This window comes from Haliotis asinina, chromosome 12, assembly GCF_037392515.1.
Source record: "Haliotis asinina isolate JCU_RB_2024 chromosome 12, JCU_Hal_asi_v2, whole genome shotgun sequence".
NCBI classification, from domain to species: domain Eukaryota; kingdom Metazoa; phylum Mollusca; class Gastropoda; order Lepetellida; family Haliotidae; genus Haliotis; species Haliotis asinina.
Window position 1 is genome coordinate 5,347,501 of NC_090291.1, and position 27,725 is coordinate 5,375,225.

Here is a 27,725-nt window from a genome sequence, read left to right on the forward strand (position 1 = left end):
AACACCAAAGGCATATATCAGTAATTCCAGTACCAGACCATGACCGTTGCTCTACCTTAGCCATGCCCAGTGTAGCCATGCTTCGTGTAGCTGTCCTCTTTGTTGTCTTGCTCACAATCAACGTAAGTCAGTGAGCTAGTATAAGGGTAACGCTGTTTTTCAGGGCATTATCATTTGCAGAAGTCCGAGGTCTTTCATTAACTGCCCGACAAAGGAACATTTTGCGGGCATTATAAATGTCAATATCAAGTTACAGGTTCTGATGTCAAACGGGCGCTCTAATGATAATTCTATCCATTTTAGCTATAATTAAGTTTAACACTGCTCCACACAGTATTCCAGCTGTTTCATGACCAGTCAGAATGTGTGTGGAAAGCCTGTGGCAGGTCTCCAAGCTCCACCATATTGGCAGACCCTACACAATGTACACGCATGTGCTGACAAACATGAAACAAACTTGGGACACCTGGTGTTTCAACCCCCAGTCACAACTGCCTGTCCTGCCCAAAGGAAGCAACTCCCTCTGATGACTGTGCTGCCCACAAATAACCCTGGAAGACCTTACATGTTGTAACTATAAACAGCAAATGATGATTATGGTCATCAGATCATACTAACATTTGTACAGTGCCAATATCCACCTCTGCTGCGCAAAGGCGCTTTGTTTTTCCCTCCATCACTGGACGTCAGTCACAATGGCATGTTGTATTGTCAATCTCAACTCTCTGGGGATCATGCAACTCTTGCTGCCACTAGGCGCACCAAGTTCAAATGACTTTCCCATACTATAATGATCACAAAGAGATGTCCCTGCTCAAAATAATTTTTATTTTATGCAGACAATCGTTTTAAATTATTTCAGTCACAGATTTCTTGGGAAAGGAATAATGAATTTTCACCATAAATATCACTTGATTAAGACAAATTAATCTGGCAAATCTGAGACCCAAATAATGCAAAGACTTGCATAAAAATGGTAAATAGTATCAGCAATTTTCAGCAGTATACATGCCACAATATAATCTACATAATATACCATCACTGTTACATAATGATAATCAAATGTAAACAGATGCCAAAACATAATAACAACAAGATTATTACACATGAAAATATGTCACCATGTAGAACAACATCATAAATACTAGTAGTCATCAATATTCTACAACAGTCCTGGTCTAATGGACGCATTCATGTATGATTTATATATGCATATATACAAGAAAATTTTCCAAATATGTACATGTAAATATGTCTAACAAACAAAAGGTTCATTGACTACAAAAAAGAACCTTGCAAACTCATAATACAGTAAAGCATTCAGATTATTTCGTACATACAACATAGATACACTCTACAGTAGATGAGTTACAATGTCATCAGTCCATCTTATATTGCTTACATGCGACAACTTAAGTTAATTTCACACTGTAGGTTTGCACTGAACTGGGCCAAGTATATAACTAACATTTATTCCAACGGTAAATTATACTTCCTCTTCCTTACAAACCACATTTCTCAACTGTAAACACATTCCCCTTGTGTGGTACACCACACTAAATCGAAATTCTAAGGAAGTAGAGAGAATAAAAACTGTCCTCAATCAACTTATCTTGGATGAATAACATTTCTACAGTACCACTGCTATCACAGTGTTACATCTGGCAGTTAGTCTAACAAAATTTGTCAAATGCCCACCTAGTCTGTCAAATACGGGAATCACAGGCAGCTTTATAGTGTTAATCTGGTCAAAAACATGAAGGGGAGGATGACAGATAAAGAACACATATGAGTATGTCATTTCAGTATGTTACATAAAAGACCAGTCTTGCAATGTGTTGCAATAAAAACTGGTAGACAAAGTACAGCCCTACAAAGGACCTGGCAAAATATCCACATACAAGTCTATGTTTGATATTGCAGCTGCTTGGCACTACTTGTATTGCACCTAGATGAAGGTCGTCTTGGCAGAATGTGTTGTCAGTGAAGGGTCAGACTCTGACCTTGACCCCAAACTTTTCTCGGACGGACTGCAAGAGTCACAGAAAATTACATGAGTTGAAGATAAAGAAGGCTGGATGAGTGATTATGGTTTTATGCCACTCTTAGCAACATTATTGCTTTGCACACAGTAGCACAGTACACAATACAGTTGCACAGTAGTGAACATACAACAACAAACACACCAACCACAAGGCCACTAAAGCACTCATTCAAGTTCAGAAGGCTGCACCTTGTCTATATGATGGATGGCACTTGCTCTGGGTCTTCCTCCATCCAGTTGCACCCACCAAATGCTCTGGTCAATAATAACTTTGGAGAGACTATCCTGCTTGAAAGCATCTCAAACATAAACATGTATTTCCTACTTCTGCCCAACGTAAACTGGGGGTATCGAAAATCTATTTTCTTGGCTTTCTTTGAAGCACCATTATTTTCAGAGGAGCGGGGGTGATATTAGCCAGACAGCAGGAAACAGATACCAGTGACATGCAACACTTTTATCAAGAGCCAACATAAATAACATAACATCTACACAGTGTTTTTCTTCCACTTGACTGCCATGGAACAGATGACGTATTTGATGTATTTCTAATAATATACCTGGTTACTCATGGTTCAAAATGGTTACTGTACTGATCAATGAACTTAGTCTCTTTTGTGTCAGGATTAGTTTGTTTTCAAATCACAACATATCTTAAAACTATCTGTTCACTGAAGAGCAACAGGTATATGCTTCTGGCACAAAAAGGTAAAATTAGAACCAGTTGTGAAAGCAAAGTTTGCAACATTAAAGGTTGGCTACTGCATGAAATTTACCTTTGTTTCCATTAGGCAGTGGCATGCATAGCAATAATTCCAGAGTGAGTGAGTGAGTGAGTGAGTGAGTGAGTGAGTGAGTGAGTGAGTGAGTGAGTGAGTGAGTGAGTGAGTGAGTGAGTGAGTGAGTGAGTGAGTGAGTGAGTGAGTGAGTGAGTGAGTGATCTGTACAAATGGGAAACGCTGGCATGTCAACCAAGTCAGCGAGCCCGGCCACCCAATCCTGTTGGTCACCTCTTACGACAAACATAGTCGCCTTTTATGGCAAGCATGGGTTGCCGATGGCCTATTCTACCCCGGGACCTTCATGGTCATAACTCTAAAGAAAGCATATGACATAAAATGGAAATTTTGACATAAATGGAATTAAAAAAAACAAAAACATCTTTTCACTTTGCTGAACAGTGCATCATGCAAACACAAACACCATTAGGATGTTTTGCTTCTAAATAACCTGTGATTCTCCAACTCACCTCTCCATGGACAAATTATCTCCACTGCCAGACACTTGCAGCTTCTTCCTGCGAGTCGGTGCTGAGGGTGGTGGCATCATGTCACGATCCTGTTTGGAGAACTGGAAGCAAACAGTGATAGCTCAAATTGTGGCAAAACATACAGGAAGACCTAAGAACAAAAATGTTCGTGAGACAAGAGAACACAGGTGTCATCTGAGGTGAACATAATTCTGCCACATACTGAGGTGGTCAATCAGTGATTTGGAAGTAAACCTTCTACTAGCCAAGCAGCAAATAATGACGCATCATTGACGTGAGTTTGTTCCCTGAATATATATCCTAAAGTCTAGCTCAATACATATTCCCATCATGAACCAAATATCATCACTGCAATACACTCTTAAGTAAATCTGTGCTCCATATATGCAAAAATATTCTCTGAGCTTCTTTAATCCTAATTTTTAATAGCTTTACCCCCATTTATATGTCCTGTTAGTATTATTAATTGATAGACCTGATAAATTGATAAATCCATTACATATTTAGTAGAATACAGAATTTTGCTGGAGATGCAGCCGTGAACGTACCGCTCCCTTCCTGGGTGAGGATGGGGAGGAAGTTGTGCTGCTGGGTGGCGTGGAATCAGGTGTGGACTTCTCCTCCCCTCTCAGGTTCTCACACGACCCATCCCAGCTGGACCGGAATGTCTGGGTGCGGACAATGCTGGAGGTGGCTTGCAAAATGGAGGAAATGGCCCTGGTGCGGTGACTCTTCCTGAATGACATCGTCCTCATGAACGAGTCATCCAGAGAACGTCCTGAACCTGAGAAGGAAGTCAAGAATATGTTCACTCATCACTCTAAACTATCCTGATAAACGCCCCTGACTTGTTTGTCCACTTACCTCACTGCATACAAAAAACTCATTCAGTTTCTCATGTGTTGCCCTTTATCTTAACTTTCTGATCAGCTGAGTACAACAGTAACCCCACTTGATCCTACGGCTACTGATTAACAGATCCTGTTGAAGCGTTAGCAACAAAAAGTATTGATTTTCAGGAACAGGAGACATAATTGAAATATCTTTTTCACATTATCTGAAGTTGTTGGCTCACTGAAGCAATAAATGTGATATATCATGCTCAAAGTATTGTTACTTTTTTAAAACAAACTGTTTTACAAATGATATGAAGCAATTTATCTTGGAAAATTTTTGAATGGAGTGCCAGTCAGAGTGTCCTGATGGAGTTAACACTCTAATTGACCATGACAAGTTTGAGTACACACACAGGTGACTCTCATAGAGAGCAGATAACACAAGCACAACCTCGTCAATACAGGAAATTGACACATGTAGATTTCAGCAATAGACACAATACCTCAGCACTCAACACCATCCTCCAGTGTTGATAGAGCATCAGATAGACATACAACATGGGATGCCCTTGATCGATACCTGTTTACTTACAGCTCAGCTTCAACTATTGTCTGTCATTGCTAATGGAGGTGTTACAATACTGCAGTTGATCGACAAGCTCTTGGGCATGTGTTTCTACAACTGACACTTGATCCATCAAATTACGTGTATCATGGGAACCTCCATGTTTTCCCCAGTCGTATTTGAATCCAGCGACCCCTAAAACTCTATCATCATTGTTTTCATGAGGCCTTCAGATTTTGCTTATATTTTAACAGTGTTGTTGAAGGTTCACAGAACATAAAGAAATGTAGTAAAGGATTTATCAAAACCTGCATCTACTGGGCTGATGATAACTGATGGCATGGTGTCGTATAAGAGCTACAGAAACAAAAATGTGGTTTGTGAAATATACAGACAAATATAGAATTCTACCATTCCACAAGATAAGAGACCCAACAAACACTACATATATTTCAGATTAAACGAACCAACTGTCATGGCCTGTTACATGGACTTTTTCAAACCTATTGCTGCCCAACGTAAACTGGTCTCCTGTCAGAGACTTAAAAAATGTGAATGTTAAAATTGTACTTTCAGAGAAGCAATAATATTGAAATATATCATCTGATTAACAGATCTTTTGTGAATTCCAAAGGCTGCAATTGTCTCTAAGTTTCACAGTCTAAGTAAACTTATCCTCAGTACTTTTCGTTACACTCCACCACTGAGTCTAACAAAACCTTATGGGAGGTCTCGTCAGGTAACCTTTGAGATTGACCAATCAGAACACAGCTTACCAAATCGCGAAAGTGCACATTTGCACATCCCTAATGAACTTTTCATCTCAAAAAGATTCGTACCCGGACGATTCTGAATGCTATTTAGCGTGCGATCACTTCTGGGTGATGCACACGGCGTACGTACAGCCATGACAACGGCGAGTAAACAGACGCTGAAAATAGTGTTTTTGACAATATTCAAGGATGTCATCTTGCAGAAATATTAGCTAATGGTAACCATGTCAACAGAAACCCCAAAGCGTATATACTGCAGGCCAAATAACTGTGTTATAAGCTGATTTTTGTTTGTGGAGAGATCTGTGTCAGCGACCTGAATATTTTGAAGGTCCCTCCGATCCCTAAATAGTAGCCATTGTCTAATTGGTTAAATCTATTTAATCGTCTCGCATTTGATTGGACTGTCATTGGTTGCTGAAAGGTTCCCTGATGCGACCTTCTACTAGGTTTTGTTAGACTCAGTGGTGGAGTGTAACGAAATACACTGAGACAAGTTTACTTAGACTGTAAGTTCATTACTGATGATATACTACTCAAAGGTTCCCTGATGCGACCTTCTACTAGGTTTTGTTAGACTCAGTGGTGGAGTGTAACGAAATACACTGAGACACGTTTACTTAGACTGTAAGTTCATTACTGATGATATACTACTCAAAGGTTCCCTGATGCGACCTTCTACTAGGTTTTGTTAGACTCAGTGGTGGAGTGTAACGAAATACACTGAGACAAGTTTACTTAGACTGTAAGTTCATTACTGATGATATACTACTCAAAGGTTCCCTGATGCGACCTTCTACTAGGTTTTGTTAGACTCAGTGGTGGAGTGTAACGAAATACACTGAGACAAGTTTACTTAGACTGTAAGTTCATTACTGATGATATACTACTCAAAGGTTCCCTGATGCGACCTTCTACTAGGTTTTGTTAGACTCAGTGGTGGAGTGTAACGAAATACACTGAGACAAGTTTACTTAGACTGTAAGTTCATTACTGATGATATACTACTCAAAGGTTCCCTGATGCGACCTTCTACTAGGTTTTGTTAGACTCAGTGGTGGAGTGTAACGAAATACACTGAGACACGTTTACTTAGACTGTAAGTTCATTACTGATGATATACTACTCAAAGGTTCCCTGATGCGACCTTCTACTAGGTTTTGTTAGACTCAGTGGTGGAGTGTAACGAAATACACTGAGACACGTTTACTTAGACTGTAAGTTCATTACTGATGATATACTACTCAAAGGTTCCCTGATGCGACCTTCTACTAGGTTTTGTTAGACTCAGTGGTGGAGTGTAACGAAATACACTGAGACACGTTTACTTAGACTGTAAGTTCATTACTGATGATATACTACTCAAAGGAAGACAAGGAACATCAGTTATTGAGAATACAGCCCCAGCATCTGAGTATGAGCTGGTGGGTACAACCTTCAACCTGTAGATGTTCTTTGTTTTGAGCAGTATACAAACTGTTATTGCGATATACTGTATAGATACTTTTCACCTGCACACAGTTTATCTAAAAGCTGTACTTTGTGTAGATATTTTGTGAATCAAACCTACAATAAGTTCCAGCAAAGTAAGCAACAGAAACACTACAAATAGGACAAGTCAGTGTTAACATAAGCAGGACAAGCACAGGATATGCTTTGAAATACACAGCTTGCACAAAGTGAACTCAGCAGCAAGACAATCAAAACTTCCATACCTTATTAAAGACTTGTCTTAAGTCTTAATGCTAAGTTTGCTTTGTGCAGACGTGCTCTGGAATATATGTGTAGTAGACAGTGTTCTGTGCTTGTGCACGGGATGACGCAAGGCATTTGGCACTCTGGTTACAAAGCAATCTGTGTCTACTTTCATTTAACAGCATATATACTCATGGAAATAAATAAGGGAACAAATGAAAGTACAAGGGTTCCTTTATTTCGAAATTTCACCCACAGTGCAATACAAACCTTGTGAAGAAACCAGTTAAAAAAAAATAAAGGAACACTTGTTCTTTCATGTGTTCCCTTATTTGTTTCCATGATTATACATCAACACTGAAAGCAGCTGTGTGCAGCCTTGGTAAGTCTATCTACAGACTATGCTACAGGGTACATACCAACATTGGATTGTAGTGTTCGGCTTAGAAGTAATTCTGTAAATTGAAACAAAGATCACTTTAAAAATGAAAGGGAAAAAATAATCTCTGGAATATGAAAACAATTTCTGAAAAAGAATATAAAAATACTGTCTCAGTATGTTCAGGAAATACATCATGATTTCAAATATAATTTTATACTATCTACTGCTGTGGCCTGTGTAATGTAACACTTACAATTATTGGCAAATTAATTTACAAACTGTAAATCTCTTTCATGTTTCATAATTATCTTGAAATAGTACACAACACTGTGACAACACTATACAACAACATTATTGTCACAATTACAATATAACAAGTAACAACACTAGATCAAGTAATCACTGTCCCTACACCAGGGGAACAAACTCAGGTGGAGACATGCATGACTAAAGAGACATGCAAGGCAGCAGGTCCAAAAAACATAGAAACTGAACATCATGGTGGAGTCACAATCTTAACCATCACCTACTCTCTATCAACTCAAATCAATGTCCAATGTAAAATCAAAATATCCTAATAATTAATACATCAATAAATAGAAACAAAAAAGGGGGAATTCGACTTTACATGCTTCATGTAAGAATGAAAAATATAAAATTTGTTTTCTTTTGTAGCAAAAATAATGACACATTAAGAACATTTACATGCCCCACTATCTGTGTGCACACCGAACCGTGCTTGTCAGGTGTATCCAGACGTGGATCAGTAGTGTCTGTGTGGGTGAGTGTCTTAGGTGCTGTGATTCCAATGAGATGGGTTATCAAGAGCATGAACTGACTATTTCTTGCTCGAAATCTGCTCAAATTTCATTTTATATTTATGGTCATCTTTATGAATCAATCAGACAAGAAATCTGTGGCACAAAGTATGAAATATGTGATCCTCCGTACCATGATGCACAAGCAGCCTTTCCCTTTTCTCCATGAGGAAGCAACCGTAAGCATTGCCGATTTCAATAACACAGCTTTTGTGTCTGTCTAAACCTGATAATTCCACAATACTGACTTTATACTGCAGGTCTGGGTTCGAATCTCCACATGGGTATGGTGTACAGTATAGCTACAATATTGCTATTAGTGATATATAACTCAACTCACAAACACAGTCATGTACATTAGTACATTTTCAGTGAGAAAACAGTAGTAATTCACAGCTGGTAAAACTGACTTTCTTGTTCAGAAATAGAAGCTGTGTTCAGTACTAGGGCCTACAAGTAACATTCCAATGTTCTGAACGCTGAGAAGCAACATATGTGTTCTTTCAAAGTAATCGCAGAGTTTCATGACGAGAAAATATTTTTTGTTTTCAGTCAGTTTAGTGACAAATTCTCTTAAATATGAAATATGAAAGTCAACAATAGTTCAGGTTCATAGTTTGTTAATGTTGATATTAATTTCTCCACCTGTTACATGTGTTTCATGCCTAACATACCAATGCTGGTTGTTCTCATTCAAACGTCAGTCTGGATTAGTTGCAGCAGTGCATGGTAATGAGGTTAAGTTGATGATGATGATGATGATGATGATGATGATGATGATGATGAGAGTATAAATAATGCATTTTGAGAAGTCAAGTACACAGACTTATGTGACAGGTGCCCCCTTACAGTCAGCCATGTACCTGTGTTGTTATAACCCAAGTGACAGCTGTCTAAGTGATGTACATGTCAATCTATTTCACCACAACAGAAGATACAAGCATGGTGAACTCAATACACCTGGCTGGGGATTTCATGCACATGTCCCATTACAGGTCAAAGTGGGAAATAAGTCTCATCAACTTACCATCACATCAAATGTAATACGTCACTCTGCTGAAAGTGTCTTTTTCAAGAAAAATACATAACTGAGACCTTCCATCATAACACAGAGTTTGATGCCATGGAAACGTTAAACGACACACTGGCAGGTAACAGTACTAGGAAGTAACAGTACTTATAACATTGCAGTGTTGTAACTGCATGACTGATACACAAGCAAAGGTCACATAACACAACAAAACACAAGTAATATGAAGCACCCGAAACTATTCACATAACGTTCTAATGAACACTGCAAAACATATAGAAAATATTCAAACTTTCAATTACTGCTTACTGACAGACAATTTAAACAGCTGGTTTAAATATTAAAGTTGATATTTGTTATGATTAGCCTGTTTAGCTTTCAAAGCATAGACGTACACAAGTAAACAAATAGATAGTGATTCAGATTTTCCTGCAAAGATTTATGACATGGTATGCAAAATAACTGAAAGCTGAATGAGAACTAGCCTTCTATGATAGCCATTACAAATCACACAAGTGGAAAAAACACAAGTAGAAATATTAATAATAACAAATGTGAAATAATCACTTATAAAAATAAGAGTTAAATTTAAATTCAAAATTTTACAAAATATATTTTTGATGCCTTTCTGTAGTAACAACTCTCTCAAATATTTAAATTATAGTATTTCTCACATAGGTTAAACGGTGATGTTTAAATAACAGAGATAAATATATTGAGGAAAGGTAGAACACAATAAGATGAGGTCAGGCATAATGCTCACAATGCCGTATCAACTTAACCTCTGTCAGCCATGTGTGACAATGCGTATCCTACCACCAATCAGGACAGTATATACAAATAACTGGATAAAAAATGCCTAATAAAAATATGTTAATTCAACATTTACGGAAAAAAAAACCCAAAAAACAAAAACATGCTATGTATTTCCAACGGATATGAAATTAATGGTCAGCTATCACTGGCCAATCCTGAGATACAATTCTTAAATTGTTATGCTCACTTCATCCTTTTTAAATTGGAATATTTGGAAAATACAAGGCAACTGAAACTTTGAGGAGAGGTCCACTGTAAACAGAAACCTGATAGATTACAGACTGGGAACTTAGAGTCAGATGTATATCAAGTGTAGGAAATATTTGATGGCACCACAGAGATTAAATTGCCTGGCAAAGTGACAGCAGTGGAAACAGAGTTGTTGAACCGAGTAGTATCTTCAACAAAATAGGTATGTAAAAGTTGAATAGGCAACTGTTGGATGTACAACGGAAACAATAGGAAGAATATTATGTAGTGCCAGTAATTAACCTTATCACTGACAATAAACTTTGCTGCCAGGGGCTAAATTAATATGGTTCCGCTGACTTGCTCTGTAATCAAACTGACTGAACAATATAGATATTTTAACACTAAAAGATAACAGTCATGAATGGCTCTGCTGACATACTTTGTAATAAAACTACCTGATTTTATTGATCTTGTAAGAGTATAAGAGATTATTTGAGAGAATGAAAAAAGTCAGGATATAGCATTATTGAAAAGAGCAATATGTTACAAATGTTATTATGAAGTTTAAGCAGAGTGATCTCCATTTATCTATTTCATCTTCGCAGTGCACGCCACAGTTTCGGATGCAGCAGCGCGATGCTATCGGTGCTGTCATGGGCTGACAGGATGATTCCACGTCATAACAGAGTTGCAGAGACTCTGACAAGTCATGGGAACTGTTGAAATGAATAAGAAGAAGTAGCACTTCCCCATACATGGACACTCCATCTTGTCTCAAGGATCTTCTGTTCCCCTTCTAACCCAGCCCCAAGACTATTCATTGACGGAATTGAGTGGGCTAACAAAGTTTCAGATCGATTCAGTTTCTGAGACACTGACAACTTTATCTTCCAAACTATTCTCTTGAGTCTACTCAAAATTCAATATGATAAATAATAAAACTATCCCAACAACTCTCTATCCAAACCACAAGAACACTAGCCATTCCTGAAACACTTTGGATTTTAATGCCGAAATACTGCTTTTTAATGGTTTACTTTCACAAATAAAGATTATGTTACCAGGGTTACCATGATAAGAAAGCCTGAACATTGCTGGTAATAATTCAGTGTTCGACATTATCAAAGTTACCTTTATCACATGTGTACAACTTCAGTGTGAATTTCTGACTACATGGAGTACATATCTTTATCTCCAAGTGCAGGGTCAATCTTGGAGATAAATAAAGACCAACAACACAAGATACATGTGAGCATGTAAGAGTGCAAGTGGACTAAACTTGAGATGAACATACCAGCTGGAGAGATCTAGATCCCACCATGTCAATCCATAGCTATCCAGTATGTTGTAAAGATGTGTTGTTATAGCAACTAGCTCATGTCATCTCTGACAAACTGATGACCTATGCTGCTGACGTTGAAGGCCGATGTTAATATGGAATATGTTACATCACCTCACTGAATTTTCAAACTAAAACTGCTGCAAGCCGAAAAGGAAGGATTAACACAGGTTGGAGATTCTTTATTCTGTCAAGTACAAAAAATAATACAAGTGATAGTTATTATGAATAAATGAAAGCAACACAAGACTGGATGGAGAACAATCTATGCATGAGGAAATAAAGAATGCTGTATAGCATGAGAAACATGATTCATGTTGAATTATTACACAGGTAAGCTGATGGACAAGCAGATCTCAGATCAGTGAAACTCTCTCTAAACACAGTACTGATAACAAGGGCCAACAAAAGAACATTCGTCTAGCAACCCAAATATGAAGCACACTTATCACTGCCAAAGTCCCCAACTATTCTTGAAGTGGCTAGATTCAAGATTCTGACAAAAGGATTTCAACAAAGATTGTGCACTATTATTGTAGTAACCATCTTTAAAATGTAAGGGAACTTGCATTCATTTTTACCAAGCAAAAAAAAAAAAAAAAGAAAAAAAAAGTTAATGTCTATGACAAATTGTATTTAGCCAATTTCAAAACAGCACTATGTGCTCAAAGCACCTGGAACAATCTCAAGGCTATTGAGTCCATTGACTACTGAGATATAACATAATATATATGTTCTTTGGAACTGTGTGTTATCACAAATGGGTTCCTATAAACATGACCAGTGTACTGTACTGTTGTACAAAACAACCTTAGCGCTAAGATTACCTAAAGTCCATGTTAATGTATTGGAGTTACAGTCACCTTACCGCTAAGATTACCTAAAGTCCATGTTAATGTATTGGAGTTACAGTCACTGTAGTGCTAAGATTACCTAAAGTCCATGTTAATGTATTTGAGTTACGGTCACCTTAGCGCTGAGATTACCTAAAGTCCATGTTAATGCATTGGAGTTATGGTCACCTTGGCGCTAAGATTACTTAAAGTCCATGTTAATGTATTGGAGTTACGGTCACCTTAGCGCTAAGATTACCTAAAGTCCATGTTAATGTATTGGAGTTACAGTCACCGTAGCGCTAAGATTACCTAAAGTCCATGTTAATGTATTGGAGTTACGGTCACCTTAACGCTAAGAATACCTAAAGTCCATGTTAATGTATTGGAGTTACAGTCAACGTAGTGCTAAGAATACCTAAAGTCCATGTTAATGTATTGGAGTTACGGTCACCTTACCGCTAAGATTACCTAAAGTCCATGTTAATGTATTGGAGTTACGGTCACCTTACCGCTAAGATTACCTATAGTCCATGTTAATGTATTGGAGTTACAGTCACCGTAGTGCTAAGATTACCTAAAGTCTATGTTAATGTATTGGAGTTACGGTCACCTTAGCGCTAAAATTACCTAAAGTCCATGTTAATGTATTGGAGTTACGGTCACCTTAGCGCTAAGATTACCTAAAGTCCATGTTAATGTATTGGAGTTACGGTCACCTTAACGCTAAGAATACCTAAAGTCCATGTTAATGTATTGGAGTTACGGTCACCTTAGCGCTAAAATTACCTAAAGTCCATGTTAATGTATTGGAGTTACGGTCACCTTAACACTAAGATTACCTAAAGTCCATGTTAATGTATTGGAGTTATGGTCATCTTACCGCTAAGATTACCTAAAGTCCATGTTAATGTAGCGGAGTCACGGTCACTGTAGCGCTATTGCTTTTTCACAACAGCACCTTGTTAGGCTTGTTACCAACACTGCTTGTTTAGAGAGTCCACTACACCTGATACTAAACAGACAGAGAGAGGTACTGTGATCCTCAGTAAGTGCAGTAGAGGTCCAGAACGGCGCCATGCCAATGTCACGACCATGCCGACATTGTCTTGTATGAGGGGAAACTTACAAATATACTATACGCAAATCGCCCGTGCCTGAACACGCTGAAGATGAAACCTTTGTATATAATCATAGTGATACTGTTGTAACCAGACATACAGGTCAACACCACATACAGGTCAACACCACATACAGGTCAACACCACATACAGGTCAACACCACATACAGGTCAACACCACATACAGTTCAACCTCATACTGATCAAAAACATACTAAGATCAACAGCATGCAGATCACCTCAGTTAGATCAGATGTTGGCCTTAAAGGTGCTGTCTCCATCAGATTGGCTGGGACTGCCAAATTGACGAGTGACTCTTTGTCTAATACAGGTAACATCAGATACAACACCAGTGATTTTCAGATGTACGGTTTAGTGTTTGTGGTAATGAAATTCATTTTGAAGTGACAGCTAAAAATCTATTTTGACCAGGTTATAAAAAATGTTACAAAATTGTAATAGTGGTAGTTATTTACATCCCATTTGGAGACATGATTCATGCACCATTCCAAGTTTAGATGGCCACAAACTTACTGAAGGGAAGTTATGGCCAAACTGTCAAAGTAAGGGGAAAATGTCGATGGACTCGTCAAGTTAAGATGCAAGCCATCTGAGATGGAACAATATTTCCTTCTGGGCCCTCATCTGTTCTTGATAACATCTAATAATTGTTCCCAGCTATCACACCTTTTGTCAGTCTTATATGGACTTTGTGTAATATGGACATATCCTCCCAAAACTTCCACATCCCCAAACTTCCACAGCTCTGGGATTTCTAGTTGACTGCCCACACTTTGGCATACTGATTACCTCAGTCTGTAATGGTTTAGCCCATTAATCAGTAATGAATACAAACAATCACTTAGTAATAGATTGTACATTTTGTTAAGGCATCGAAATGATTATTACACAAAAACTACATTAAAACAACAGTCGACCTAGAACATGTAACATATCTAGAGCACACATCTTTATGTTACCTCACACATAAATGTTGTTTTCTGATTGGCTGAGCACTTTTCTATTACATGTATTTTCAATGTATCCCACTGCGGCTGCCAATGGCAACTCATTCGGTCCATCGTGGTTGTACTTCTTTATCTCGAATAACATTGAATCATGCATGAAGCAAGGACATTACTGATGTTTCGCAAATGCCAATCGGTAGAGGGGAAATGACTCTAAATTAGAATTACACCATGGCAATTTGACTTAGACAATACCTGCAGGAAAAGCAGCAAGATGCAAGATTCAAATCGTTTGGTTCACACAGGCTGACTGAAGTGTATGATCCGATACCCATGCTTCAAACTGTCCAAAATTAACATTGAAGTGTTCTGTTCGATAAATGCATTGTTCATTGGTCCCTCAGGGCCCATGGGTTGAGGTACCCTTGATGACCAGTGAACAACTTACAATATGTTTCATATTTATTAACTAACTGCTCTCTTCTATACGAAATCTCTACTCTGCTGGGTCTCAACTTCTCCTGTGTTCCCTGCGTACCTGTTTACCTGTTCACTTATTTAAGGCATTAAAAAAAAGTGCACTTCCACCAAAGTTCCTGGACTATTTAATTACACCTAAATAAGACATTACAAAAACAAGAAAAACAATCTGGTGATCAGGATCACCATCTGATGTTTCAGTTCAGTGCTCTTCCTGGGTTATCGAATTACCTAGAAAGGCGAGATGAGGAGTAGTTGTTTATTAGTTGTAGAATTGACATGTGGATGTTTGAGGATATGGGAGTTTTGGGGTAGAAGCATAAAGACATAAAGACTGTCCCACACAACTATTAACACCTACATCTTCCCCATTAGATTCCAGGGCCTAGATTTTCAAAGCTCTTAGCATTAAGATAGTCATAAGTTAATGTTAATGTATGGCACTTGCGACTATCTTAGCGCTAAGAGAGCTTCGAACATCTAGGTCCATGATCAATATACAAAATGCTCTTTACAACTTTGACAGTGTGATGTTAGAAGTTATTCCATCATATTCCTCCATTCAAAAACTGAAGTCTTTCATACTCAGCACAAAACATCATTAATAAATAGCATTCCACTCAACAACCAACAAATGTATAAAATGTAAAATGCAAAGCAGAATACCTGCAAAACAATCCAATAATACACTACATCCTACATAGAACATATCTGACAAACAGAAATATCACAGCAAAGAAACCCTTAATAACCTAAGATTCATGACTTCCAAACAATTACTAAAATCTCATTACAGTCCAAGCTCTTAAAGTTAACACTGCCATATAGCTGAAGTAATGCTGAGTATGGTGTTAAGCTAAACTCAAACACTTAATGCCAACATAAGACTTGATCCCAAGCACAAATATATGTACGATCCATTCAGTGGGGAGTTTCTACAAAAATACATTTCATAAACCACACTCATGCATATGAATATGAAATGCAGAAAGACATACACTATACTGACAGCTTTAGGGCTGATAAGCAATAAGTACAACTGTCATGATACCCAGAGTTGTCTCCCCTTATATGGAAACAAACTACCAGCCCACTCATCCACTCATCAGCTCTGCATTCCAACATTCACTGATGAACACGGACATTCAGTAAAATAATGTAATGAAAAAATATAAATAAGTAGTCATCTGCACAAAAGGCACTGTTAGAATCCTGTTTTAAAAAAGAAGGGAAATACAAGTGACTTAAACTGAAATTTCTGATTACTTTAGTTGAAACAATAGTCACATGAATTAGGAATTACATTGTTTTTGTTTGGGAAATGTTTACTGACACTCTAGTTAGTACAAAATTCTGATGATCCATCCCCATCCCCACCTCCCATAACTTGAGAGAAACACATCGCCCAGTCCGAGAGGAACAACCCACACAACAAGATGGGATTAGGTCAAGCATCCACAGAGGAGCACCCCACTCAACCAGAGTAGCGTACAGATTGGTACGTCCCAATGTCCCACATAACACAGGAGTGCCCCACTCAACTGAATGCAGAGCTGATAATAGGGTTGCTTGTGATAGGATTGCGAATGCATAGTACACAACACTATATGTCACTCTGATATATCAGTGCATATTAAACTTACAAAAATATACATGTGATATGCAAAGAGGATAATGTATACAGTGCACCACCATATTTTAGAAAAATATTAGCTCATGTTGTCAATAAATATTGGAACATGCTTCTTCCAGCTAACAGAGCAGAAAACATTGAGATAAATGATATGGGACACTTGATGAAATCTGTATATTCCATCATCAATGTGAAGGTCGATCATGGTTACAAATGTTCTTCTAATACCTGATAAATGATGTACAACATGTAATCTCACTTGCTGTGTCAGGAATGTTGGATATAATATTTATACACATTCTCAGTGCCTTCGTGTTCGATGTAAGTTATAAAATGTAGTGACAATAACAAATATCATAAGTAAACGTGTTTTGTAAGATAATTTGGTTCATCATGATATAGACACTTGTGTGTCATGATTTCATAATTATATTCGTCTCATATTCGCACAGTGCAAAGTTATCGCACAGTTTCCTAACAGTAACCCAAACAAAGCTTGTTTCTGTTTGTTTACTCCTGTAAACTATGCCATTAACAGTTATGTGAGTACGCAAAGAATGTACAGTTTATTTTTATCACATTGATGGTGATATGTTTTAATGGTCTTCCTAAAATTCATGTGTGTGGGACGAGAAACAATATTGTTCTCAAACAATGCACACACCTGATGGTCTAAAATTATTTGTCTTTGCTGTGAACTGCCACTGTACACTTAATCTCAGACTAGTCGCTGATGTTTAAATGTTCATGGTAATTATTTTCAAAAGCATGATTGCACGTAATATGGATTTGGTATCAACTGATTGGCAATAAAACATAGTTTTATTGTCTTCATACACTTCTCAAAAGAAGTTAAAGAACATGTGACTGCATCATGTGACAAGCATAAGATCATATCATGACAGAATAACTTGAACAATTTGAAATAATTGGGTCATGGCACGACAGATATACTGGAGTACAATGCTAAAAAGCATCCTTCTTTTGAGTAGTGTATGTAAAAGACAGTTACTATTTTTTGTGAGCCTAAATATCCACCGCTTTCATTCTAAATGCAATATAGCCATGACACCTTGTTTTCTAGAAAGGTGTACTTCACTACCCTGGTTACAGTAGTGTCGTACATGACATGTTAGTCCAGGACATCAGTTCAGCCAATCAAGAAAGGCCACAATGAACAGTACTGGGAATCCTGCAGATCTAAGCTGAGGTCTGACTGGGCATATCACTGAGGGACAGATGCAGTATGGAGCGCCGTGACTGGCTGCCCTGGGGGAGAGTTGGGAGACTGATTGTTATTGTTTGTGAATCATAGGGTCCAGAATACGAGGATATTCGCTTACGTTGGGCTTTGGTAGAGGCAGAGTTCTTCAGATACTGCTTGGCTTTCTTGCCACTGAAGTCTCTCACGTTGGCATCAGCTCCTGCAACAATATAGGGCATGCTGAATATGTAGGGGCTTCACCAAATTGTTATCACATTGATTGGTTGGTTGTTGATGTTACAGACCTTTCGAATTATAAAGTAAAATAACTTGTGTGTGAACCTTTATATGGTTTTGTCAGATTTAAGAAAAAAACACTTCATATGTTTACATTATAGGGGATGTGGCGATGTACTTACGATATGTTTGCACTAGAAGAGATATGATGTCTTCATGACCATGTATGGCTGCCATGTGAAGAGGTGTGTAGCCCTGCAGACAACAAAACAGCACATGGTACTTAGGACACACTGGATGTCAGGAAAAGCAGGGTCTAACACATCTTTCACAGTTACAGGACTCCATAGCAATGTGAGTTTCCCTGGTACTTAAATATACTGAAGTTGGTTTTACAGCAAGACAGTGAGTGAGTGAGTGAAGTGTTGCGTCGCTTACAGCAATATTCCAGCAATATCACTGCGGAGGACACTAGAAATGGGCTTCACACATTGTACCAATGTGGGGAATTGAACCCGGTCATTTGGCGTGATGAGCAAACACTTTAACCACTAGGCTACCCCACTGTCCTCATCCAATTGGCGTGATGTGGTCAACGGTCAAACTGACCTGCCACTCTGTTCACAAACACTGTGTCCACTACATCATGAATGAGGCACACGCTGTCTTCATCTCTCACTTATCAAAAAACATATCTATATTCTTATGACTATGAACATCCAAATAAGCTTATGTTTAACTTAGTCCTATTCCATATTTGGTCATCCAAGAGTGTTCAGGTACAGCTCTGGCAATGGGTTCTGTCAACCATATATAGCCATGACCGAACAGATGCCAAGAAGGTTCAGAGACTAACCAAAATGAGGCCAATAGTAAGTACTGAATACTTCCATAATAAGAGTATCATGTCTGTTTATATACTTATCCAGCGAAAAGATGTTAATTCCTTGAAATAGTCTAAAACTTAAATTATACCATTAAGAGTATGATTATCAAACATGTAAACTGTCAACAAGTATTTCTCCACAAAGCATGCTGCTATTTGACCAAACTGGAGACATTTAGTTAGTAGCATTGTTTGTACTTACCCCCTGGATGATCCAGTATGGAAAAGAGAGAAAGAAACATCCATGAATTGGACAATTTTCACATGATGAAATAACTCAGTGAAACTACTTGCTGAGTCAGCATTTACCATAAATACTGGAATATATCAGTGAAAACCTGACACTTGATGAACTGTCCACAGTGTTTACAAATTATGTTACAAGTTACAAATGTTTGTAACTAAGAATGGGGATGAATCTGTTTCACAATGTTTGTTAAATGAAATGTCAGTCAAATGTCCTACTTACGTGCTGCAGATTCAAATGGAGGCAGGCAGCATCAGCAAAGAAAAGAAATTCTAGCATTAGCTTCAACATAGTGGCTTTCCTCCATGCACAATCTCCACAACAACACAATGAAACCAGTCACCTTCATCCCCTTACATCATGCATAACAAGAAGCAACAGCTAGCGTTACGTACAGTTTCTGGTTCAATCCACTTCTGTCATTCAGTTATTAGTATGTATAAATCCAGTCAAAACTATCAATATTCATGAACACGTTTCATGAAGTATCTCCATTAAAATCCTATCGATACACAAATATTGGCATAACAACCCAAGTTCGACATTCTGGTACCCAAGGCCACGTAAGTCTTAACACTACCGGCACTGTAAGTCCACGGTAAAGTGAGTGAGTGAGTGAGTTTAGTTTTAAGCCACACTCAGCAATATTCCAGCTATATGGCGGCGGTCTGTAAATAATCGAGTCTGGACCAGACAATCCAGTGACCAACAACATGAGCATCGATCTGCGCACTTGGGAACCGATGACATGTGTCAACCAAGTCAGCGAGGCTGACCACCCGATCTCGTTAGTCACCTCTCACGACAAGCATAGTCACCTTTTATGGCAAGCATGGGTTGCTGAAGGCCTATTCTACTCCGGGACCTTCACGGGTCCCCATGGTAAAGAACGGTAGCTACCACACAAGGCCCCAGATGGCTTTGTGGAACTGGACACTGTAAACTAAGCAGCAGTAGTTATGGTAATCACATGGCAGAGTAACAAAGTCATGTCAGACCAGGGGCTATACATATACAGGTTTCATAAAGTTCAAAAGTTAGAGGAAAATGGTAGTGAGGGGACCTGACTCCCCACTCCCGGATCTGCCCCAGCAGACGACCCTGCATGAATGTTACTTGTTCTTGTGGCAACATATACAGATTGAAAAAAATTAAAGAACACCAGAATTTTTTATTACCATCATGGCAAGAGATATTATGTGTGGTAATTGGAAAGGGTCTGGTGTAACTTCTCTTCCATTGAGCAGAACATGTCTCGCTCTCACACACATGATACAAGACATCCATAATTCTTGTTTATCTATCATCTATCATAACTTTAGCTACATACAGTTGCAGCATGTTAGATGTAGTAAATAATGTGTTGCAAACTCAGTAACAAAATAGAAAAGATGTAAAATATACTTTAAAGACGTAAAATTGTGAATTTTCGACAGTGAATTTCTCCTATGAAGCTACTTAGCAAGCAGTGTGTGAAATAGTCACTGGTCCAGTAGCCAATGGCTAGTAAGAATCTACATTGGGCCAGTAATTCTTCACTGTTGCCAGCAAGACTGGCTAGTGAATTTTCATGGGGTCACATTCTAAACAAATTACATTCTCCCACCAGATAAGTTATAAAACACTTTTAAGTCAAGCAGGATTGTGTCCTGATAATAACGCTCAGCCTATTAGCAGTTTAATGATGAAATCTGCGTCTACCTTCAAATTCGTGGATTAGTGTGTGGGATAGTTACTATCAGGCCTAGCTAACCCTATTGGCCAGGAAAATTTGGAAACTATTTCCCACACTGTTACCAAGAATGCAAATGTGCAATGACACGCTAAACAAAGATGAGAGGAGATGACTTACCGTCCTGGAGTTGATGCTGACTCCAGGCTTAGATGCCACGAGCTTGACGACGTCTGCCTTCCCATGTTTACATGCCCAATGCAGCGCTGTCTGCAGACAGACAAGATGAGTTCATATAGCGATATCATCCAGTTTACAGAGTCACACTATCACATAAGTAAGTTGTCACTTGTGACTAACAGGATACTGACAACCCATTCCCCGAAATCCCACAGATAAAATACCTGTTAACCTATTACTGTAATCTGTATTACAATTAGACAACTCATTAAGATGTACATGGTGTTACTTGCTACTTACATACTGAGAAGTCCAGGAGATGCCACGACACGTGAAAGAAACAAAACAACACATTAGACCTCCTCAAACAACACACGTACATTTACAAGTGGTCATTCTGTTTATTTTACATTATATTTTATTGAAAAAAAGATACTTTTACTGAGAAAAATATCAATGTATATCACTTAAAAATGTTTTAGCACATATGGCAGAACATGTTAAAACCTTTTTGATATCTATCATGAATCAGTTCACTTAACCTTTTTCTACATAGATTCAGCTGAGAGATTCAATACTTACACCCTGGAGAGGTTGACAGGATATGTGGAAGAAAGAAAAGACTGATATAGTTGCAGATATTTTCGTATCTCACACTTTTCAAACATTTAACAAACAATGATGAATATACTGTAAAAACATTGCTATGAAATCACCATTATGTCATATCGAAATAAAGAATCATGCATCACAGATTACCAATTACTGGGACAGTCAATAACCAAAAATATATACCAGCCTGCATACTGATATCAGTAATAACATAAACAATACCACCTTCAAAGTGTTTACGTCTTAGATACAATTAACATGACAAACTGCTATTACAAAGTGGGCCTGCACAAGTTGTTTCTCCTGTTTATGGTGATAATTGGGTTACAACTTTGATCATGTTCACAAGATCTGATGTGTACTCACATTTGTGAAATTCTGAAACACAAATGAAAAAATATGACTTAGACACATAAAAGGTAACAAAAGGTCAGGGAAAACATGCACTCATATTCAAAGGGAGATAACTCTCAATACCAAGGGTGATAGCTGTCAGTGAGTTGACGAAATTACAATTTTGCTATGCAACTGGTATGTAATAGTGAGTGATTGAAAGTTGCTGGAATAACTGGTTAAGTGGCGAGAATGCAAAGGGGGTGGAATTTGAGTGTTGTTACACAATTAATTATGTGCACAAGATCTTGATGATAACGGCGATGTTAATACTTGCCCCTAACATTAGGACTCATTGACAACAGCATTTGTAATTTGCACATTCTAAGCTCTAATGAAAACCATACCGTAACATCAAAAGACCAACTACACATCAAAAATACTATTTTTGGTCAGAAGTTAAATGATGGCATTCCTAAGTTGCCATAGTTACACAGAAAGCTCCAATTACACCAACCTTGAGTTTGGCCAGATGTGGGTTCTTGCTGAGGAGTCTGTTCATGTCATGGTACTCTGAGTGGCAGCATGTCAACATCCACTCCCTCTCCTCAGGGTCCAGCTGAAACAGGAGGCAGTTCACAATGACAGAGGGGAAAGATTATTCTGTCTTTAGTGTCCTGTGGAAACAGGACATGGAACAAAATTAAAGAAGAGGTGAGATTAGCAGTATACTCTCTTCAGGGTTTAGCTGAAACAGAAGGCTCACTCACTGTTAGGGTGTAGAGCACATACTACTTCAGTTCCTGCTGAAAGCTATCACCAAGGTGCATGTAAGCAACTCACCGTGACAAATGATGTGCCAGACTGGGAGTCGTCATCATCTCCGCCAGATCCACGGCTTCCCTGAAGAAACACACAATGTAAGTTCAATGCTGTTTGTTTGATTGTTTGTTTAATGTAACTCTCTGCAATATTACAGCTACATGACACCAGTCAAAAACCAAGTCTGGGCCAGACAATCTGGTGATCAATTTTGTACAGTTCTAAGGCCCCCTATAAGTCGTCACTAAGCCTCACCAACCGAATCATTGGTTACTTTCTATAACCAGCAAAAGTTGCTGAAGAACAAATCTGCTTTCAAATCCAAGCAGGTCAATTCATCACTGAATACCAGCTTGCACCTCAATCAGATGGTTGACACAAATTATCAGATGTTTAAAAACACTGGTAAAGAAACCATGCCACAAAAAGAACTTTCGTTCGGAACTAACAATCTCAGTATGCCTCCAACAATAACAGAGAACTTTCATCATCTAACACTTCTACAAAGGCATTTCATGATGAGATTATGAATAGACACAGCTTGAACATGATAACCCTTTAACAAGGAGAAGTCAACATACACAATATCAAACCCTTGTAACAGAGGGTAGGTCATCTGAATCTCATGATCTACTTACAGATTTCGATTCTTTCTTCTTGGGAGGCTGGTTGACCAACAGGTCACTCTCAGACTGCATGCGGTTCAGATGCTTGGCTCGCTCCTTGACACTCAATACAGACATGTTCTGGTCATCCTCAGTGGACGCCTGAGAGGACTTGCCAGAGCCTTGAGATTCCTGGAAACATTCAACGAAAATTGAGCTGAAAGAGTGAGTGAGTATGTTTTATGCCTTAGTCCAATATGTTCAACATGAACAGCATATGCCTTAACCACAAGGCACCCGCCCATCACCCAATAATACATAATGAAGTACTGAACAAAAAACTTTATTAACTATCCTGTAGAGAAAGTACTTTTGGCTAGAGGTTCACACTAAGTTAGTATCACTGTTCAACATCCTAATGTAAGTTTGATTCAGTCAACATTAGTGAGTGTAGCTTTCGACTTTTACCATAATTTAGAGTTATCTACCCCTGGATACATAAACATGACATGTGGTAGACTACTGACAGTGGAGGCAATGGATGTTGTAGACATGGCCAGGCTGCTGATGCTGATGCTGTCTGATGAATGTACGGAACCCTTCATCTGGGAGTCCAGGCTCCCTTCACTCCTCCCCTTTGATATGGACCCTGCATCAGCCTCATCTTGTCCTGGTGGATAGGGTGGGGGCTTGCTGGGGGGCTCGGACTGAGCCCGCTGGACTTCACCCGCAGACTTGACAGCAGCTACTGGCCCTGCTTCTGGCCGGAACTTCTTCTTCAGGACAAGAACTTTCTCACCCTATATCATGAAGAGAAAAAGTGATCACAAATGCTCTCTATTGTTCAGGTAGGCCATCCATATCATGCTGTGTGTTCTTTTTCTCATTTCAGAGTGGTGAAGAGGATGGGAGATCTTAGTTTTTATTCAGTCAAAAGGCAGTAGGGGCAGTGTCAAAGTGAGAAATTGTATACTAAATTACTACGTGGGTCTGAATGAAAACTTGAAGACCTAACTTCACGGGCTCAAAATGACATGGATTTAAACAAAATTCTAAACCAAGTGCCACTGGGAGAGCATTTGTTACTTTGTTTCAATTACAATTTGTTAAATGTCAAATTTTCTTCAATCGAGAGATGTACAATCCTTAACCATCTTATTCATTTAAAGGACTCTAAATGCTATCTGCTGCAAATTTGACTCTTGAGTCTCAAAGCAGTTCCCTGTTGTTCAAAGTGATCTTAATACATGGTGTACTCTTAGGTGACCACAATGCAAATCATTTAAATAAAGTTATATTTGATTTGTGGGACAAAGCCTACATTAACCCCCAAAATGATTTTCATAGTCATGTACTAAAAGCAATATCAAAATCAAATGTGCTCATACACGCATACTATTGTTATTGTGCCATGTCAAGAGTGCAGCCATTGCTACAGTGCTCGGACGAGATTATGACAAACACAATGGAAAATGTGTTAATACTGAAATACTAAAGACAAGAAAGTATTACAACAAAATGGTATTTGCTGACATGTTAGAATTACTGACAAATATTTAAATGTTACAAATTTCAAACAAAGCATAAAACCCAGGCACAGATACAGCTTTGTGAGAAAGGGGAGGGGTAACTAAGAACATTGTTGAGACTTGAAACGAAATGAAAAGCAAATATTTTCTTACATCTTCAACTTTTATTGTTGCCAGCTCATTGACATAGTCCTTAAATTTCTCCCGGTTCTGAGCTGAAATGAACAAAAACAAACATTCATCACCATGTAAGTTTTGTAAATAACACTGTATGTATCAACCATGTCAACATGTATGTAACAATAGATATGGTGAATATATACTTCCTGTCATCACATGAAAAATCTTCCTGCTAAGGCACTAGTTTATGTCCTTGCTATTTCAGAAGTGAGTGAGGGAGTAAGCGAGTTGAGTTTGACGCTTTTGGCAACATTCAAGCAATATCACGACAGGGGACACCACAAATGGGCTTCACACTTTGTACCCGTGTGAGGAATCAAACCTGTGTCTTTGGCATGATGAGTGAATGTTTTAACCACTTGTCTACCCCTCCACAACTCCTTTATATGTAAAGCAAACACATGTCATCATCTCGCCTGTTACAAACTCTACTTTCAATGAGGACATGTGGATAATCATGTCAACTTCAGTATTTATAATAACAATAACAATTCTGGACATAAGATTATCAATATGAGTGGTTACAGTATTTCAATCACTGCCAAACATGCAAATCATCACTGTAGAATTACATCTGATAGGAAAAGGGAGAGGTTTCAATGCAATACTTTGCATCAGGAGATATGAAGTTATAGGCCACAAGGGTAAATAATCATGATAATATATATATAGAGAGAGATAATCAAACAAAGATGGACACTTAAAGTATCTTATCCATACTTAATATCTTCTGCATAAATCCTCAAGAACAAAATCAAACACTAAGCTTGTTGTCATGGGCTTTTGTTTGTCAATGTAAATGTGTCTTACAAGTCTTACATGTCTTGCATTGTTTCTGATGACATTCAGTTAAACTCAGTGGTGTGCTAGTTACTACTGTACACTATGGTCATAACTGACAGATAATATAACTTGCTATAACCAAGATAACTGTTATAAATTACTTATATCCATTTCAGCTGAAACATGCAGCAAGAGGCCAGGTCCAGCATGACTATCTTAAGTCTAAGCATGATAAATGTAGCCTATGATATATTAGATTGGGATTCAAGTCTGGTCGGGAAGATTCTTGTGCAGCCAGAATATTATAAAATGGTCTCATCCTTCCTCATGTTCACACATCATGCTACAGAAAGTTCCATTTGTTTCCATGTTTTAAGGTTTACAGTGAAATAATTCAAGATTTGTGTCTGACCTTAACCCAAAGGATCGTTAAAAGTTGTACTAGTAAATATTGGTCAGCTGCCTATGCATTGTAAATGATTGCTTGCAAAATAAAAACGTGACAGCTCCACTGGGATTGTAATGTAAATAGATGTTTGCTAGTAAACAATGGTAAAGATGTGGGAACTCAGTAAGGATTGTGAGGAGATGTTTGTTTGTAATGATGTGTTTGTTCTTCAAACATCGTAAAAGAATGCTTGCAAGTAGACACAACAGCTTCCTAAGGATTCCAACAAGAACTGTTTGATAGTAATGCTGTCTTATTCCTAACACATGATGAGGCTGGCTTATGTGTGAGCAAGGCTCGCAATACAGCAGGAACACCTTAGCATTCTAGCCATGAGCTGTTTGTGATATTTTCAACTGACGTTAAATAATACCTTGATTTGGCATTTTCCTCACACTACAGGGTCTTATATATTGTGCGTCCAGTATGCACTAAAGTTGAGAATGGTCACAGAAAAGCATTCACTGTGTCCAGAGGGACTCGCAATATAATTCACTGTACCCATAATACATCTTTGACATAAGTGTTTGGTTGTTTCCTTCAGGGTAATTATGTACATCATCTCATACATCTGTCCACATGATCAATGACTACATTCCATGCTCTAAAGATACTTTCAAAAGGAATAGTTCTCCACACTGTTACTCCACAGGCCCATCGTTTTTCCAACAAGAACCATTCAATATAATAATTATATTGGTCCGCGGGATCCCTCTGTTGTAAGTCGAGGTGAAACCCTGAACCGTGAAAATGGTAAATCACTAAACATGCTAAATATGGCAGTGAAAAGTGCAACTAAACACCATTAGTAATGCAAGCAATAGCTATGCAACGTAATGTCTGAAAGTACTCTGCTCGAAAGACAAAGTGCATCTCAATATTGCAATGACGATGAATGGTGTATGAAGTATCTGGGCTCAAACTGGATAATTATGTCCGTGGAAAGATGATCATGAAGTTTTTTTCACTACGTAAACATATTATAGACCATAGTCTCTGGTCAGGACTGATGTGTTAAAACATTATTGTATGTTGTGTGTTTTTCAAAAGCAGTTACCTTTGTGCGATTGATCGTTGAGAAATGCCTTAAAGTGGGTTACCAGCTGATGATTTTTAACTCTACCACCATTATTAATCATAAAATCCTTCACGGAAGCCAAAGTAAAATCTCTGGCCGCCATTTCCCTTTCTG

At 38.2% G+C, this 27,725-nt stretch overlaps 1 protein-coding gene across 1 annotated transcript; it reads right to left on the reverse strand.

The window, feature by feature from the left end:
- Nucleotides 1–807: 807 nt before the first annotated feature.
- Nucleotides 808–27,725, reverse strand: LOC137257623 (ankyrin repeat domain-containing protein SOWAHC-like). Its single transcript, XM_067794952.1, has 14 exons — nucleotides 27,591–27,725; nucleotides 25,276–25,337; nucleotides 24,121–24,393; nucleotides 23,627–23,785; nucleotides 23,010–23,069; nucleotides 22,684–22,785; nucleotides 22,200–22,211; nucleotides 21,210–21,311; nucleotides 18,419–18,485; nucleotides 18,139–18,219; nucleotides 7,603–7,638; nucleotides 3,863–4,098; nucleotides 3,294–3,394; nucleotides 808–2,030 (listed from the first exon to the last, which is right to left on the reverse strand). Exons 1-14 carry the CDS (start codon nucleotides 27,712–27,714, stop codon nucleotides 1,949–1,951), a joined length of 1,497 nt encoding a protein of 498 aa, XP_067651053.1. The 5' UTR covers nucleotides 27,715–27,725; the 3' UTR covers nucleotides 808–1,948.